At 40.0% G+C, this 12,905-nt stretch overlaps 1 protein-coding gene across 1 annotated transcript in view; it reads left to right on the top strand.

The window, feature by feature from the left end:
• The first annotated feature begins 1,363 nt into the window (after positions 1–1,363).
• LOC110981617 (uncharacterized) overlaps positions 1,364–12,905 on the top strand; it is a 35,470-nt gene continuing 23,928 nt past the window's right edge. The window contains exons 1-8 of the mRNA XM_087131262.1: positions 1,364–2,046; positions 4,032–4,151; positions 8,099–8,212; positions 8,869–9,120; positions 10,345–10,470; positions 11,416–11,505; positions 12,111–12,350; positions 12,667–12,774. Of these exons, the coding sequence (XP_086987388.1) occupies positions 1,986–2,046; positions 4,032–4,151; positions 8,099–8,212; positions 8,869–9,120; positions 10,345–10,470; positions 11,416–11,505; positions 12,111–12,350; positions 12,667–12,774 (1,111 nt within the window). The 5' untranslated portion in view covers positions 1,364–1,985. The remainder of the gene's footprint in view (positions 2,047–4,031; positions 4,152–8,098; positions 8,213–8,868; positions 9,121–10,344; positions 10,471–11,415; positions 11,506–12,110; positions 12,351–12,666; positions 12,775–12,905) is intronic.

Here is a 12,905-nt window from a genome sequence, read left to right as displayed (position 1 = left end):
TACACAATCCCAAGTGTTCAAAGCAAAATGGGAAAAAAATGAAAGGTATAAAAATAAATACCATCCAGTTTCTTTTCCATGTACTTTAATAAATGTCCTGACGTGCATTTATCCGGCTATTTTTCTAAACGGCGATTTGCGGTACATGTGAAAGGTAAATATTCATACAATTGTGTCGGCGCTTCAATTGAGTTAAAACCTGTTGCTCGCTCAGAATGTTTTGTTCAGTGCCTGAGTTAATCAAGGGAAGATCTGGCCCCCCACAAGAAAGAACCCTTAAATTTTATTTGGAAAACGATCACAAAAAAGCGAATTTAGGTCTATTTTATTTTTTATACTTCTATAAAAGCGTGTTGAAAGCATTTAAAAGTCACCATAAATGGGCCCCAAACAAGTTTGGCTCCCCCGAAAATTTGGTTTTAGATCTGCCCTTACAAATTAACCATTTTACGAATGTAAATGTCTATCTGCACTGGCTTTCTCATTTCAAACAGTTAACAATGACCGAACCAGTAGCATAATGTTGAGTAGCAAGATATTTTTGAGTGTGGGGCTTGTGGTTTTTATAGATGGATTTTGAAGCTTTACCCTTCCACCCCCCTCGTTGCGCAGCTCGGTCTCGGAAACATCATGACACAGTAACTACGGTGGTTACGGCTTATGCATGATGTCTTGCATAGAACGATCTACCATGTATCGCAATACTGGCGACTTACCTGCAGTACGAGGGAAACAATATTTTCTTTTGCCTTTGAAGGAAATGACTGCAGGTTTCTTCAGTAAACAGGAAGACACTAACGGAAACCTGTAGAAAAGCGAATAAGAGGAACACAAGTACATGTGTATGACATTGCCAATGAAGGAAATCAAAACCGATGAGAGAACCTCAGTTATTCGGAGGCTCAGGGTGAAATTTTTACGAAATGACTGAAACAAAATGTCGGGCAACACTGTTCACATGAAAACTGCTGCGGAATTTGTTGTTAAATTAATGAAAGTAGGATCTATAACCAACACTTGGAGAAAAGAGAAGCAAACAGGAGGAAAAAATTCCGTGAGCGATATGGAGCTCAATCATTTCACAGTAGTTTCACCTTTGTTTTTGCATTGGCTTATGAAGTAGGATCCGCCTTGAGCTATCATATAGTCCAAGTGTGAAACATCATTTCACTACAATGGAGTTATAATTGTTTTATTTTTCGATCTCAGATTTGAAACTCTGAACCCTTCACTCGTCGTTCAGCACTCACACAGGGCGCTGTGAAGGGCAAATCGCTCTGAGCCCTCATTCACTAAATTTTGTACGACCTGAGACCATGAGGTCATCACCTCCTTTTGCTTTTCCGCCGTAGGCAATTGACGCAACTGTAAACCGTTAATTAATGCAATGTCAGCAAAAGTACGGATTTTTTTCCCGTTCAGAACCAGTAATTGACGGGCATATTTCACTTGTTCGGTCCCGATCCCCGGACTGCTCGCTGACCGACGTATAAAACTGAGCTTTCACACAGGAATGGCAGATATTCCACACACCCCACGCCAAGTTTCGTTCGCAAGTTTGACAGGTGTCGCCATTTTGCGCGAGCACGTGGATACCATACTGATTTGCCTGTCCCAGCGCCCTCTCCGTGTGGGCGCTGGGCGGCAAGCGAACTCTGAACTAGAACTTGCTTTTGTTTCCTGTAGAGTTACAGGCTTTCTCAACAGGGTTGGTTTTGGCATGCGTGTTTGTACTGACAAGGAAGTCTATGTAAAACCGAAGTCGAAACATCAGTTTCAGCTTTCGTTTTTAAACGCACAGCAGAAGGAAGAGTTCTTGTTTGTGGATGCCAGGAGTCAAGACACACGTACGTGTAGTTGAACAGGCTGAGTTGAGCTGTAGAGCTGGGAACTGAACTTTGGTACATCACTCGCACCTGTTCTCGTGTTTTCTTGGCCAATATTTTATACTGAAATTTATACTTTGGCGCCGGTAACACGAAGCCATGTTATCCAGGAACCACCGTGGCACTTTAATGATCGTCTTCGTCTCCAACCTGCTCAAAGGTAAAGTGAAAGTATGTATTTGTGCTTATCATAACATTTACATCTGTTGTAGCATGGCCTATAAAGCAGTGTTTAGGCCTATCGAAAGCAGAGATTTTATGAAGATTCACTACGGTAATTTAAACCATAGCCTCACGTCCAAAACTGAAGAGTGTCGAGAGGACTGCATACTTTAATTCAAAGTTTATGGTGTGTAGTGCAACCTTGAACTACCTCCATGCAAACAGTTTTTGAAATCTTAAAACGAACAAAAGATACTCGTGGGTTTAAGCTGCAATTCATCTGCTCGTAGTTCCCCTTGTAAAATGTGTGTCATCCCAGATGCCAGATACTCAAGAATGCCCCAAGTATAAATGACAGAGAATTGTGTCGTATTTGATTCGGAGCGGCCGGCAGTGTGCACTTGTTTCGTACACGGTAAACTGGCATTATAACGCCTATCTCTAGCATAACATTAACAAGGAGAGAGTATTAAGTAAGACTGTTCAGTGAGCTGTTGAAAAAGTGGAGATGGTACGATTAACATGGTGCAGAAAATCGACAAAAGTAAAACACGTAGAAGCTGTCGCTGACTAAAAGGGAAATTCTTCAAAGGAAATTAAAAGAATGAGAAGAAACATTTAAAATTAGTGATTCTGGCAGAAAGAATAATATGTGTATTTTCACAAGGTAGAAATGACCTTTTAATTCCGGCAATATCGTTCCTAGGTCTCCCTGTTTTTGCGAGTTTATTTCCTTATAAATGACGAATTCTTTAGAATATTTTGGTCTGTTTTCCATTTTAGCCATTACCAAAGGACTACCACGGAGTAGAATTCGGTAACATAATCCGACTGTTGTTCATGTATTTTATAGTTTCGGAAGTGATAGGTCGATTTTTGGCAGGATATTTCTCTTTTAGGTCAGGTAATTTTTCAGTTTCTATGAGTTGATATGCTAGCAAATATTTTACAAAAGGCCTTTTTACACTTTGAGAGTTAAAGAAGGAACTAAACGAAAAAAAAATGTTACTAATTCTGAAACTTTTACTCGTTCGTAATGCTACTCCAATTGTTCCGGAAGCGCGTCACCGGGGATCAACTTTCAGGCTCTATTGGCTACATTGTGCAAGGCACCTGACCGAACAAAACACTCCTTCACGGTGAAAAGAGTGAAAAAATAGCACACCATTTAATTCAAACTCTTCCACTAGCAATGTTTTGAAAACAGTGGCTACTACTATTGCCTAAGTTAACTGTTTGACAAGAAAACCAACCACACAGCAGTGCAAACTCTAATACAATTTAGAAGCGTGATGCCTATAGACACTGTGAGATACTCCTGTTCTGATTTCAATGAAATTGAACTTTGAACCCCAAATTTTCCCTATGAAAAGTTTCTGAGAAAAGGTTCCAAACAATTTTTTTTTATTAATTTCAATACGCTTACACAACCGTAAGTTGCCAACGCAAAATATAAAAAGGTTTAGTGTTTGTGCACAAATCAATGCAACATTGAGGTCGATACCAGGGATGACGTTCACATTTCTGCTGATATGCAATACATTAGTTTGAAAACCAAATAGGCTCTGAGAAAACATTTTATAATAGCAAATAAAACTTGAAAGTAAGGTTCATCGACACACGAGTAAAATTTAAAGGGTTGCACTAAAATAATTGATTACAGTGTCATTTTAATGCATATCTGATGATTTGAAGGTATTGAGAAGATTTTTTAGCAAAATTGAAGTATGTCAGTCCGAAATGTACAGTTTTGTGGTATCATTGGGTGACCCCGACGATTGACACTTGGGCACGTCCACCAAGCAGCCATAGACCAATATAGAGAAGGAAACTGAACCCAATTGACATCCCGACGATGGCCGAACCAAGAAAGGCGTCTGCATAAAGCCTGGGAAAAAATCCTGCTATCTGACCAAGGACTACTTTAGACTGGAGTAACATTAATTGATATTACGTTCCTGCCAATCATATCTAAATACACAGCATTATCTCTTGACTTGCGGGGCAGTGCAGTCACAACGACGCAGAGTTCTGTGCATGATCGTGACCCTCTGGACGCAGGATTCGCCGTGGACCGAAACCTCGGTACCATTTCACACACAGGTAAGTTCATTAGCCTATTTGAGTGTTATTTCATCATTCTGTTTGAGGTGTGGCAGACACAATAAGAGGGCGCTATTTGGTTTGGGTGAAATCTTCTGTGTTACTCCAAACTTACCCACATTAAATGCTTCCCTCCTATTGCGTCCGACATGCGTGCTTTTAACAGCTAATTATATCGTGAACATCATATAGGGCCTATATGAAAACAAACATTTGGACAAGCAATGCCTTTTTGATGCTGTGGATGAATTTGGTTGACAGTGGTGTAAAAGGTAAACATGTCCCCCCCCCCAATCTGTCCCCGGACACTTTTACTGGATTGCACCCCGGTTAAGGGGCCCAGTGGACACATTTACCAAGGTATTGTTACTATTGTCCTTCTCCACGTAAATAATGTCCCCATACCCAACGGTAAATTTGCGATAAGCATCTGCCATCGGAGTTGACCCACATCACTGCAGCAACGGAACGGCTACTCCAGAAACCAAGTCAAGATTCAAGACACAAGAAGAAGGTGCCCCGACCAGGGGGTCTCTAATCTAATGGGAACATCATTTCTGTCAGCCTCCCCAATTTAGGCCAAGTGGGAAGTTACAATGAAAAGATCATTAAGGTTTCAAAAACGGCGAACAATTATCCTCAGAAACAGTGGCGTAAATATGTGGTGGGGAAAGGTGTGTGTGTGGAGGGGTGTGACTTGACTGACCAAGGCGAGGGGGGAGCGGGAGCGGCACCATATACACCATATAGGGGGCGATGTTCATGATAAAGATGTACATCTAGAATCAAATTCATGCAGAATCTTGCATCAAAATCTTTATGGCTTTTAAAAACTGTTTTTCCTTTTTAGTGATATTGCAAATATTTTAGTCGTTGGGAAATCCTGAAAATGATTTTGCTCGTCAAAAAAAGTGGGGGATGATTCAATAGCCCACCCCCACCTCAAAAAGTGTGGGAAATATATATCCCACCCCCTGGGATTTTCGCCCATGCTGAGAAACATTTGCTTGATTTGCCCTTCAAATATTTGCATAGACCACCGTCTCACTTTATTATTGTTCTTTCCAGCCTTTCCCCCCAAAAAGTCCAAATGATCCCTTTTCCTTTGAAATTGATTCCTGCTATTCATTGCCAGATATTTCCTTTAATTTGTGATTTGTAGCTCAAAAATAGCCTGGATAACTTTGTAACAACACGTTTCTTTTGAAAGCAGGAGTGTTATACCGAAAACGTATTAAATCTATCTTTTCAGTGTGAGAGAAATAGGGAATAAAAAAATAAATCATTAAAAAATCTTTACATCTAATACAGGTCTCACGTCACGCCTAGCTTTGTGGAATTAATTGTCAATAATATTTGTATCAAGGAAATTAAGTCGCGAATTTAGGAACCAAATATCAACGTCGATATTCTCAACCTTGAGAGCGAGTTACGAAGCCTCATTGGTGTCATTTCCTTTTGTGATGTGTGTTTCGCAAGGAGGCATATGTCTTTCAGTAAGTTGCCGAAGGAAGATAATAACTTGCCGCTTAAAAGTATATTGGTCGTTGTCAAAACATACTTGTGACCACAAGGATACTTGCCACGGTCAGGACATCTCTTACCGTGAATTAATATTGAGGATCTATTTTTCACCGTTTTTACTCTACACCCAAGTGCAATTGTACCCGTAAAGCAGGATGAGATATAGTACAAACGGCGAAAAAAAGATCCTTTACTCACCGTGTCCTGACGGCAAGTGCTGTAGTGGTCATCATACCTTATGACAATTAACGTCTTGCTTCGGCAAGTTATCATCTTACTTCGGCAAGTTATCATCTTACTTCGGCAAGTTATCTTCTTGCGTCGGCAAGTTATCGTCTTACTTCGGCTGTTATCCTCTTACTTTGGCAAGTTATCATCTTACTTCGGCAAGTTATGTCAAGTCATGAATTGGACATGAATATTGACGTCACACTTCGAGACTTGGGACAGGCATGAAGTGAATTTTGGGCGTGAATATTGACGTCAATGCACCTTCAGAACCATCATAGCCTGGCATCTCAATTATGATTCATCAGTTAATTTTTTTTTTAATTCTAATATTTGAGACCCGTTTTGGAATATTAAAACCATACAATGATCAACTAAGCCAAGGGAGTAATTAGTGACACCCATTGTGTTAGGAGTGGTTTGTCACTGATAACTCAAGTACAAGAAACACAAGTTAACTCTTGTAGGACGGTTAACTAACTGAATTTTCTGCAGCTTACAGCAAAAGTCGTCAGGTTTCCTACCTTGTCGTCGAGTCCGCGTACATTAGAAATTAATCATTAATTCGTGATTATCAGGAAAACATCGACTAATAACTTCAAGTTGAAATTGCAGAAGATGCTCGGGGTTTTGTGTGGGAGGTACAGTACCCAACCACTAGAGCCACAACCACACAGTACCGAAGTGAAAATATGGCGGTCATAATTAAGGTTATAAAAGACATAGCGAATACCCTGGGTGAAACAACACGAGAGTACCCTGTCTCTAACACTGCGACTGTTTCTCATGCAGTCTCTCTTCTGTACAAGTTTCTTCAGGCTTGCAAACTGCATGTGTCTTGGGCGCTTTGGAGGAATGAATGGTTCTAGCACCGGAAATACTTAATAATAAATAAGTAATAATAAAACTCGAGAAAAAACACAATGTTACAGTTCGAAGTAATGTGAAGTCATCATTAATAATTTCTGTCATAACGCCATTTTAAAGCCGTTTCAGTAACAGTGTAAACCAGGAGCAGACGTTGTTGATAATTTTTGAGTCTACGGCCCTGAATTGAAATGTGCATTTTTAGAGTCTTTTGACCTTTCTGAAGTTGTCAAGGAAAGTAAGTCAGTCTGTCGTTATTATCAAACGGCAAATTACGTCGGAAAGGTGCACGGGTAAATAACGATTCACAATTTGGTGCTTGTTGTGCATGATTCCTCTTCCTGTGAACAATCGGTGGAACACCGCCTGTTACAGTTTACTAGATAGATCAGAGGTTGAGTATCCACAGGTGTTTTGATGGTGCTTCTTGTCTGTCGTTCATGCTCTTATTGGTGAAAATACCGACCATGTTTGCAACACTCCTGGAAATTTTTGGTTTTGCCTCGTGTAAGATGCCACTTGTGCACAGGTTGTGGTTTGCAGAAAACTGTACAGCCATAGTTCCCATATGATCGTAACGAACGTCGACTGCACACAAACCGTCAAGACACAGACAGTCACAGAACAGACACTGCGCGAGTCATCTCCCGATGACGTCACCATGTGAATCTTAAAACGTTAGTTTGAGACGGGCCAAACACATTATTATTCTCGTTCAAAGATACCTTTCAACACGACAGTACTGTCGGGAGATTGCGAAGGAGAATTATTTTACGGATAAAAATGTCGGACAGTTTTTAGAAAAAAATCATCCCCCCACCCTAGAATTGCATTTGCCTATGGGCTATTCATTAACCACTGAGTATTAGGAAACATATACGTGTCTAATTTGTTGACGTGCAGACTGCTCAATACTGGAAGGAGAGCTTAGGGCAGGTAGCCCAGGGGAAGTTTTTTTCTCGTTAATTAAGGGGAGAATATCTGCTGGGAAGTTCGAGACGGAGTTTTGGTCACAAAAACTTTTCTCCACAGCGTGCATATTTTCACTAATGTAGCCCTCTATTTTATTGGATAAAAAGTACACGCTCGACGGAATGGGACACGGGGCTGACCAGCGGGTTAAGATGGTCGCTGGGATGCGGTTGCAGAAGCGTACATCCATTTACTTTGAGGAACAGATGAGAGTAGAGTGACATGAGGACCACCTGATATTTCTCATATAATCCGGCAACTACCTCTGCCAATACCTAACCTAACCCCATTCCTCATGATGAAAATGACACTCTGATAAATAATAGGCGTTTAGGTCTTTGTATTCATTCCCACAGGCTTTGACAATGAGGACGAACTAACGAACCCTTGGTGGAAAGTGGACCTTGGTGCTGTCTATTGCTTGAGGAAAATCACCCTGGTCAATACGTTAAGGGGTGGTGACATAGTTGGCAAGTATTCTGAATTGATTTGTATATCACATTGGAAATAGTTAGGGGATTAGAGTGAAACATCCTTTGTTTTGTTTTGAACGTTTACGACAAAAGTCGTATAGAAAACCTCAACACGATGGGCTGCTTTGACCGCTGTCTTTATTATTGTACATCAAAAGTATTTTCATGTAATGAAAATTGCTCTTTCGATAGAGACATGAGCACAGTAAATCCCGTGCCATCAGTAAGTTGTGCATTGTTAATTGCTACTGCAGTTTGTATCTTAGGCTAGCGATTGAGCGCGCAAAAGAATGTCATGAAGTGTATTTCCGGATAGTCGACACACTATTATGTACTAGAACGAGGCAAAGCTGACAGAAAATAGAAAGCCCGCAACGACTAAACGGATCACTGATCTGCAAGTAGGCCTACATGTCGGAAGCCTATAGACTGTTTTGCACCTCGCCTAAATATTCAGCACACAACCTAGAATTATTGTTTGCCATCACAGCGTAGTAATTTAGCAGCTTTTCTACTACACAAAAAGTCCTTCATTGCATATTTAGAGAAAAAATTCACCGAATTCAGTCAGTAAACGAAGGCGGGTAACCTACCCGCGCCACATTTCTTAGTACATATAGACCCTACGTATTTTTATTTCTTGTCTGTTGCAGTTGCTCGGCTCTCCAACAATGTAATTCGCGCTGGAATGAATTCGTACCATCTACGCAACCCTGAAATAGGACGGGTTAGAGAAAACCAGGCTCAACGTGGAGCAGTGGTGGATTTCACTCCGGAGCCGTACGTCACTGCACGATACGTTAGTGTAGATATCCCTGACAGTGGTTCACAAATCATAGTCCAATTGGCTGAAGTCATGGTGGAAGAAGTCACTATAGATACAATGAAGGATGCCACACGAACAGGTGGGTAAAATAATGTATGACACTACCTCGTCAAGTTGTCATCGATTTTACTAATTGAAACGCAAGTACTGTGAGTAGTCACTTCTGGAAAACTGCGTAATACGTAATGTTGGTTTTAGGAACTGACACCTGGCTGTGCGCATGCACCGCTATCACTTCATGAGTTTGGTTTTCGCGAACTGACACACAAGCATATAGCAAATACATGTACATCTTGGAAGAAAAATATAATCTGACTAGTTTTGCGTAAAATTACTCCATCCATTTAATTATGAAGTTTAAGACGAAGGGTACCGAGAAACATTTTAACTATGGAAATTCAGAAAAGCTTCGCTAAGTGAAAACAAAACCGCACTGAATGCGTCCAGCAATGTTCAATTACAGTTCGTGAAAATTAAACTTATGCGGATCTGTAAATTTTGGACAAAAGGAGCGCACTGAGATACCACGGAGTTTCAGTTGTGGAGTCAGCGACAATCGAAAGCGAGAAGATCCCTGTATAAGTATTTCTGAAAACTGCATCCTCCGTTTGAAAAGAGATGATGCAACATGGGAAAATATTGCCGAACATGCTTGTTCGGTGGTGGGTAATTCCAATTATGGATAAAAGTCATGCCACCTTGTTGTTCGAATAATTTGTTTCCAAAGTGACAATAGAGGCTGAAAGTAAGCAAGCTTCAGAAACCCGCGGTTATACTTTTCCACTGCAGTTCTCAGTGCACAGGAGCCACGAATGTAGCCTTGAACTTCAAATGACTGTAACAAGAAGTTCAGACTTCACATTTGTAATGATAAGGAGTGTTTTTACATGCATGTGAACTTTCAAAACAATCTTACGGGGCACAGCTGATTGCTGGGGCGGGGGAGGGGCGGAATCCGCCATGTGAGATGGGCAAAAAAAACTGTTTTTGGCCAAATAAATGTTTTTATACTGTCATTGTCGTTTTTTTATTTCTTTTTAATTGTTGTTTGTAGCACCACACTGCCTCTTGTGTATTTCATATTACACTTAACTGGTAAGGGGAAATATCCATGAAAGTCGCCGATCTGAACTTGCCCTTTGGTTACAAATTCGGAACATTTGTGATACAGATCATGAAAGAAAAGGTTTATGCAAACATATTGAATAACATTGATGCACGCATGTTAATTTGTCGCGAAATCAAAGTGAAGTTTGCTTCTAAACGTTAAATGTTTTTCTTTTGCATGCAACAAAACTTGAAGCCCTGAATTTGGCTGGTCATCCTAGTGACCAAAGCTCAACACGTAATGACGGCGTCATTACGTGGGATTCCGAGAGAGCCGTGGATGGATCATTGAAGTACGATAGCTCCTCCTGTAGTCGAACTGGTAAGTGTAATCGTTACGTAAAGATTAGTTGATATTCTATGTACCAAGGTATTCCCAAACAGCTGGAAATTGGCTTCCTAGTCCTGCAATATTAATAATTATTCATTATAATAAGTAAAGCAAGGACAAGTACATTGAGGACTGCAAACATCAATGATTACAGATAAAGAACCACTTAAATAACATTTAAACAAATATGTCGCTAATGTAAAGATCCCATTTTATGTGACATATTTATATTGCGATATGGCGAATTAAAACTCCACATACAGATATATAGATATTGTTAGGATGGAATAATTCCCACCGGGAGCCAAGTAACCTCAGCGGTCTATTTTGTAACTCAATCAGCGGAAATCAAATCCCTGTGTGTTAAAACCTGCATTACCATTGACAACTTAGTGTACGTACCCTGTCTCTCACTTGTCTGGGCAAATCATTTTGAACATTTGAAGGGGACTTTCAATGTTATCTTAGCTGCTTGGCTTTTAATCATTAACCATGTGACTTATGGACGAAAAACCGTCATGTACAAGGGCGTCAGTTTGTTCAAAACTAAACAGGAAAAAAATATAAAAGAAAAAACACGAATTCAAGCAGCCAAGCTCCACCCAGTTACCTACGAATTTTGTCCGAACATATGTATCAAGTCACTAAAAAAAGGATTGTACATACTGAATAATGTCATTTTTCTTGGCTGCCCCACCTCTATTTGCTAAACACAATATTATTTAGGAATGGTGTCCCTCTTGAGTCGTAACAATCTCCATTTCACCTCTCCTATTATTTCCAAGAACGCTCATTACCGAAGTTCTTTCTCCTCAATTTGCGGAAAAATATGCTGCTCTTTTCCAATGAAACAAATTACTGTTTGGAGATAAATATTTTTTTAACTAAACATGTACTGTAGTTCTGCTGGTAACCATTTGCCATTATTTTTCTCAGATGCAGAGTCAAATCCATGGTGGAAGATAGATCTGACTTCTGTTTACTGCATAGAGAAAATTGCCATCAGGAATATTGATAGTCTTAGACGTAAGTTTTGGAATGTTTGAAGAAATGTTCGAACGACCAAACTGCCCTTGGATACGTCATTGAGTTCTCTGATTTGAAATTTACTGTCTGTTTTTTTTCCTTTAGCCTGGATTGAAGTCTTGGTTTTTGTGTCACGTTTGTGTCTTTTTCGATATTATTCATTCAGCTTGTGGCAGGTGGGGAGGAGAGCGCGTCTGGAATTGCACAAGTGGATGTATACTTTATTCTACCCAAACTACATAAACTTTGCACTTTCTCCCTCTGTTTCGACATTAGATTTATAACAAGACACGGGTTTATTTGCTTGTAGCCTCCCGCTCTGGCTAAAGGGGGATAATTTATTTACAGTTTTAAGACTGTCACCATGTGTTTGAATGGTTTAATAAATAAGAGCATGGGAAATCGTTGCTCACAATTTCTGGAATCATCTTATCTTTTCGCATTAGACTAATTAACATATCTTCAAATACACTTTATTCAAATTGTCCTATTCATTTTCATGCATGCTCAAGCGTCAAAAGTCAGAGTAACAAAACGATATTTGGAATTCAGAATTTCAGATCCTCAAGCTTGTACTCAACAGGATTGTCCAACTTGCCTTCCAGAGAGAACGAGATTAAGCTTACAGGGGGCCATTGTAAGTGCTGGCGTAAGTGAGACGCCTACTGATGAGGACAGGTGTGGATCTTCAGTGACCCAGTACCAAGCATTGATCAATGACTGGATTGAATTCACCTGCGATCAGTCCAGACTGGCACAGTTCGTGAGAATCAATATTCCAGGAGATTCCAAGGCTCTTATACTTTGTGAGGTTAAAGTTTGGCCGTGTGATCTCCATCCAGCAGGTAAAATGCATAGGTTGAACAAGATAACAAATTTGAAATGACTTCTAATTATTTCACGATAATGCCCGACTGATTATGTAATGTTTGTCCAACTTATTTATATGACGCGTACGTTTTTCTGCAAAGACAAATACCAGATATGTGATATTTTAAATTACACCAGTTTAACAGGTTATATAGGGTATATACAACACTGCTTCGGAGTAGGGCGAGAACCTTGTAGAAATGAGGAAATCATACCTGATCTTAATGTCCCCATGTTTTAATTCCCATGTCTCATTCCTCTTTCTGCATTGATTTATTGGTTTTTATGTAGCTCTGATTTTGACTGATAAACCTGGTAATCAAAGCTCAACAGAAGGAAGATCTGTTGCTGGACTAGCTTTGGACAGTCTTCCATCTGAACCTTATTGTAGTCTCACAAGTAAGTTGATGGACATACTATTTTGGTCTTCAGAAAAAGATTTGTTGCTTGAATTGCACGAAAAATGGTTGCGTTACTCTCAGTTAAGTTCTCAGATTTTCAATTAAAAGTAACACTGGGGAAGAAATCGA

This window comes from Acanthaster planci, linkage group LG21, assembly GCF_054643075.1.
Source record: "Acanthaster planci isolate LZ-2023a linkage group LG21, COTS_SCS, whole genome shotgun sequence".
Classification (NCBI taxonomy): domain Eukaryota; kingdom Metazoa; phylum Echinodermata; class Asteroidea; order Valvatida; family Acanthasteridae; genus Acanthaster; species Acanthaster planci.
The sequence above is the reverse complement of the archived record's forward strand: the minus strand, read 5'-3'. Positions and strand labels throughout refer to the sequence as shown.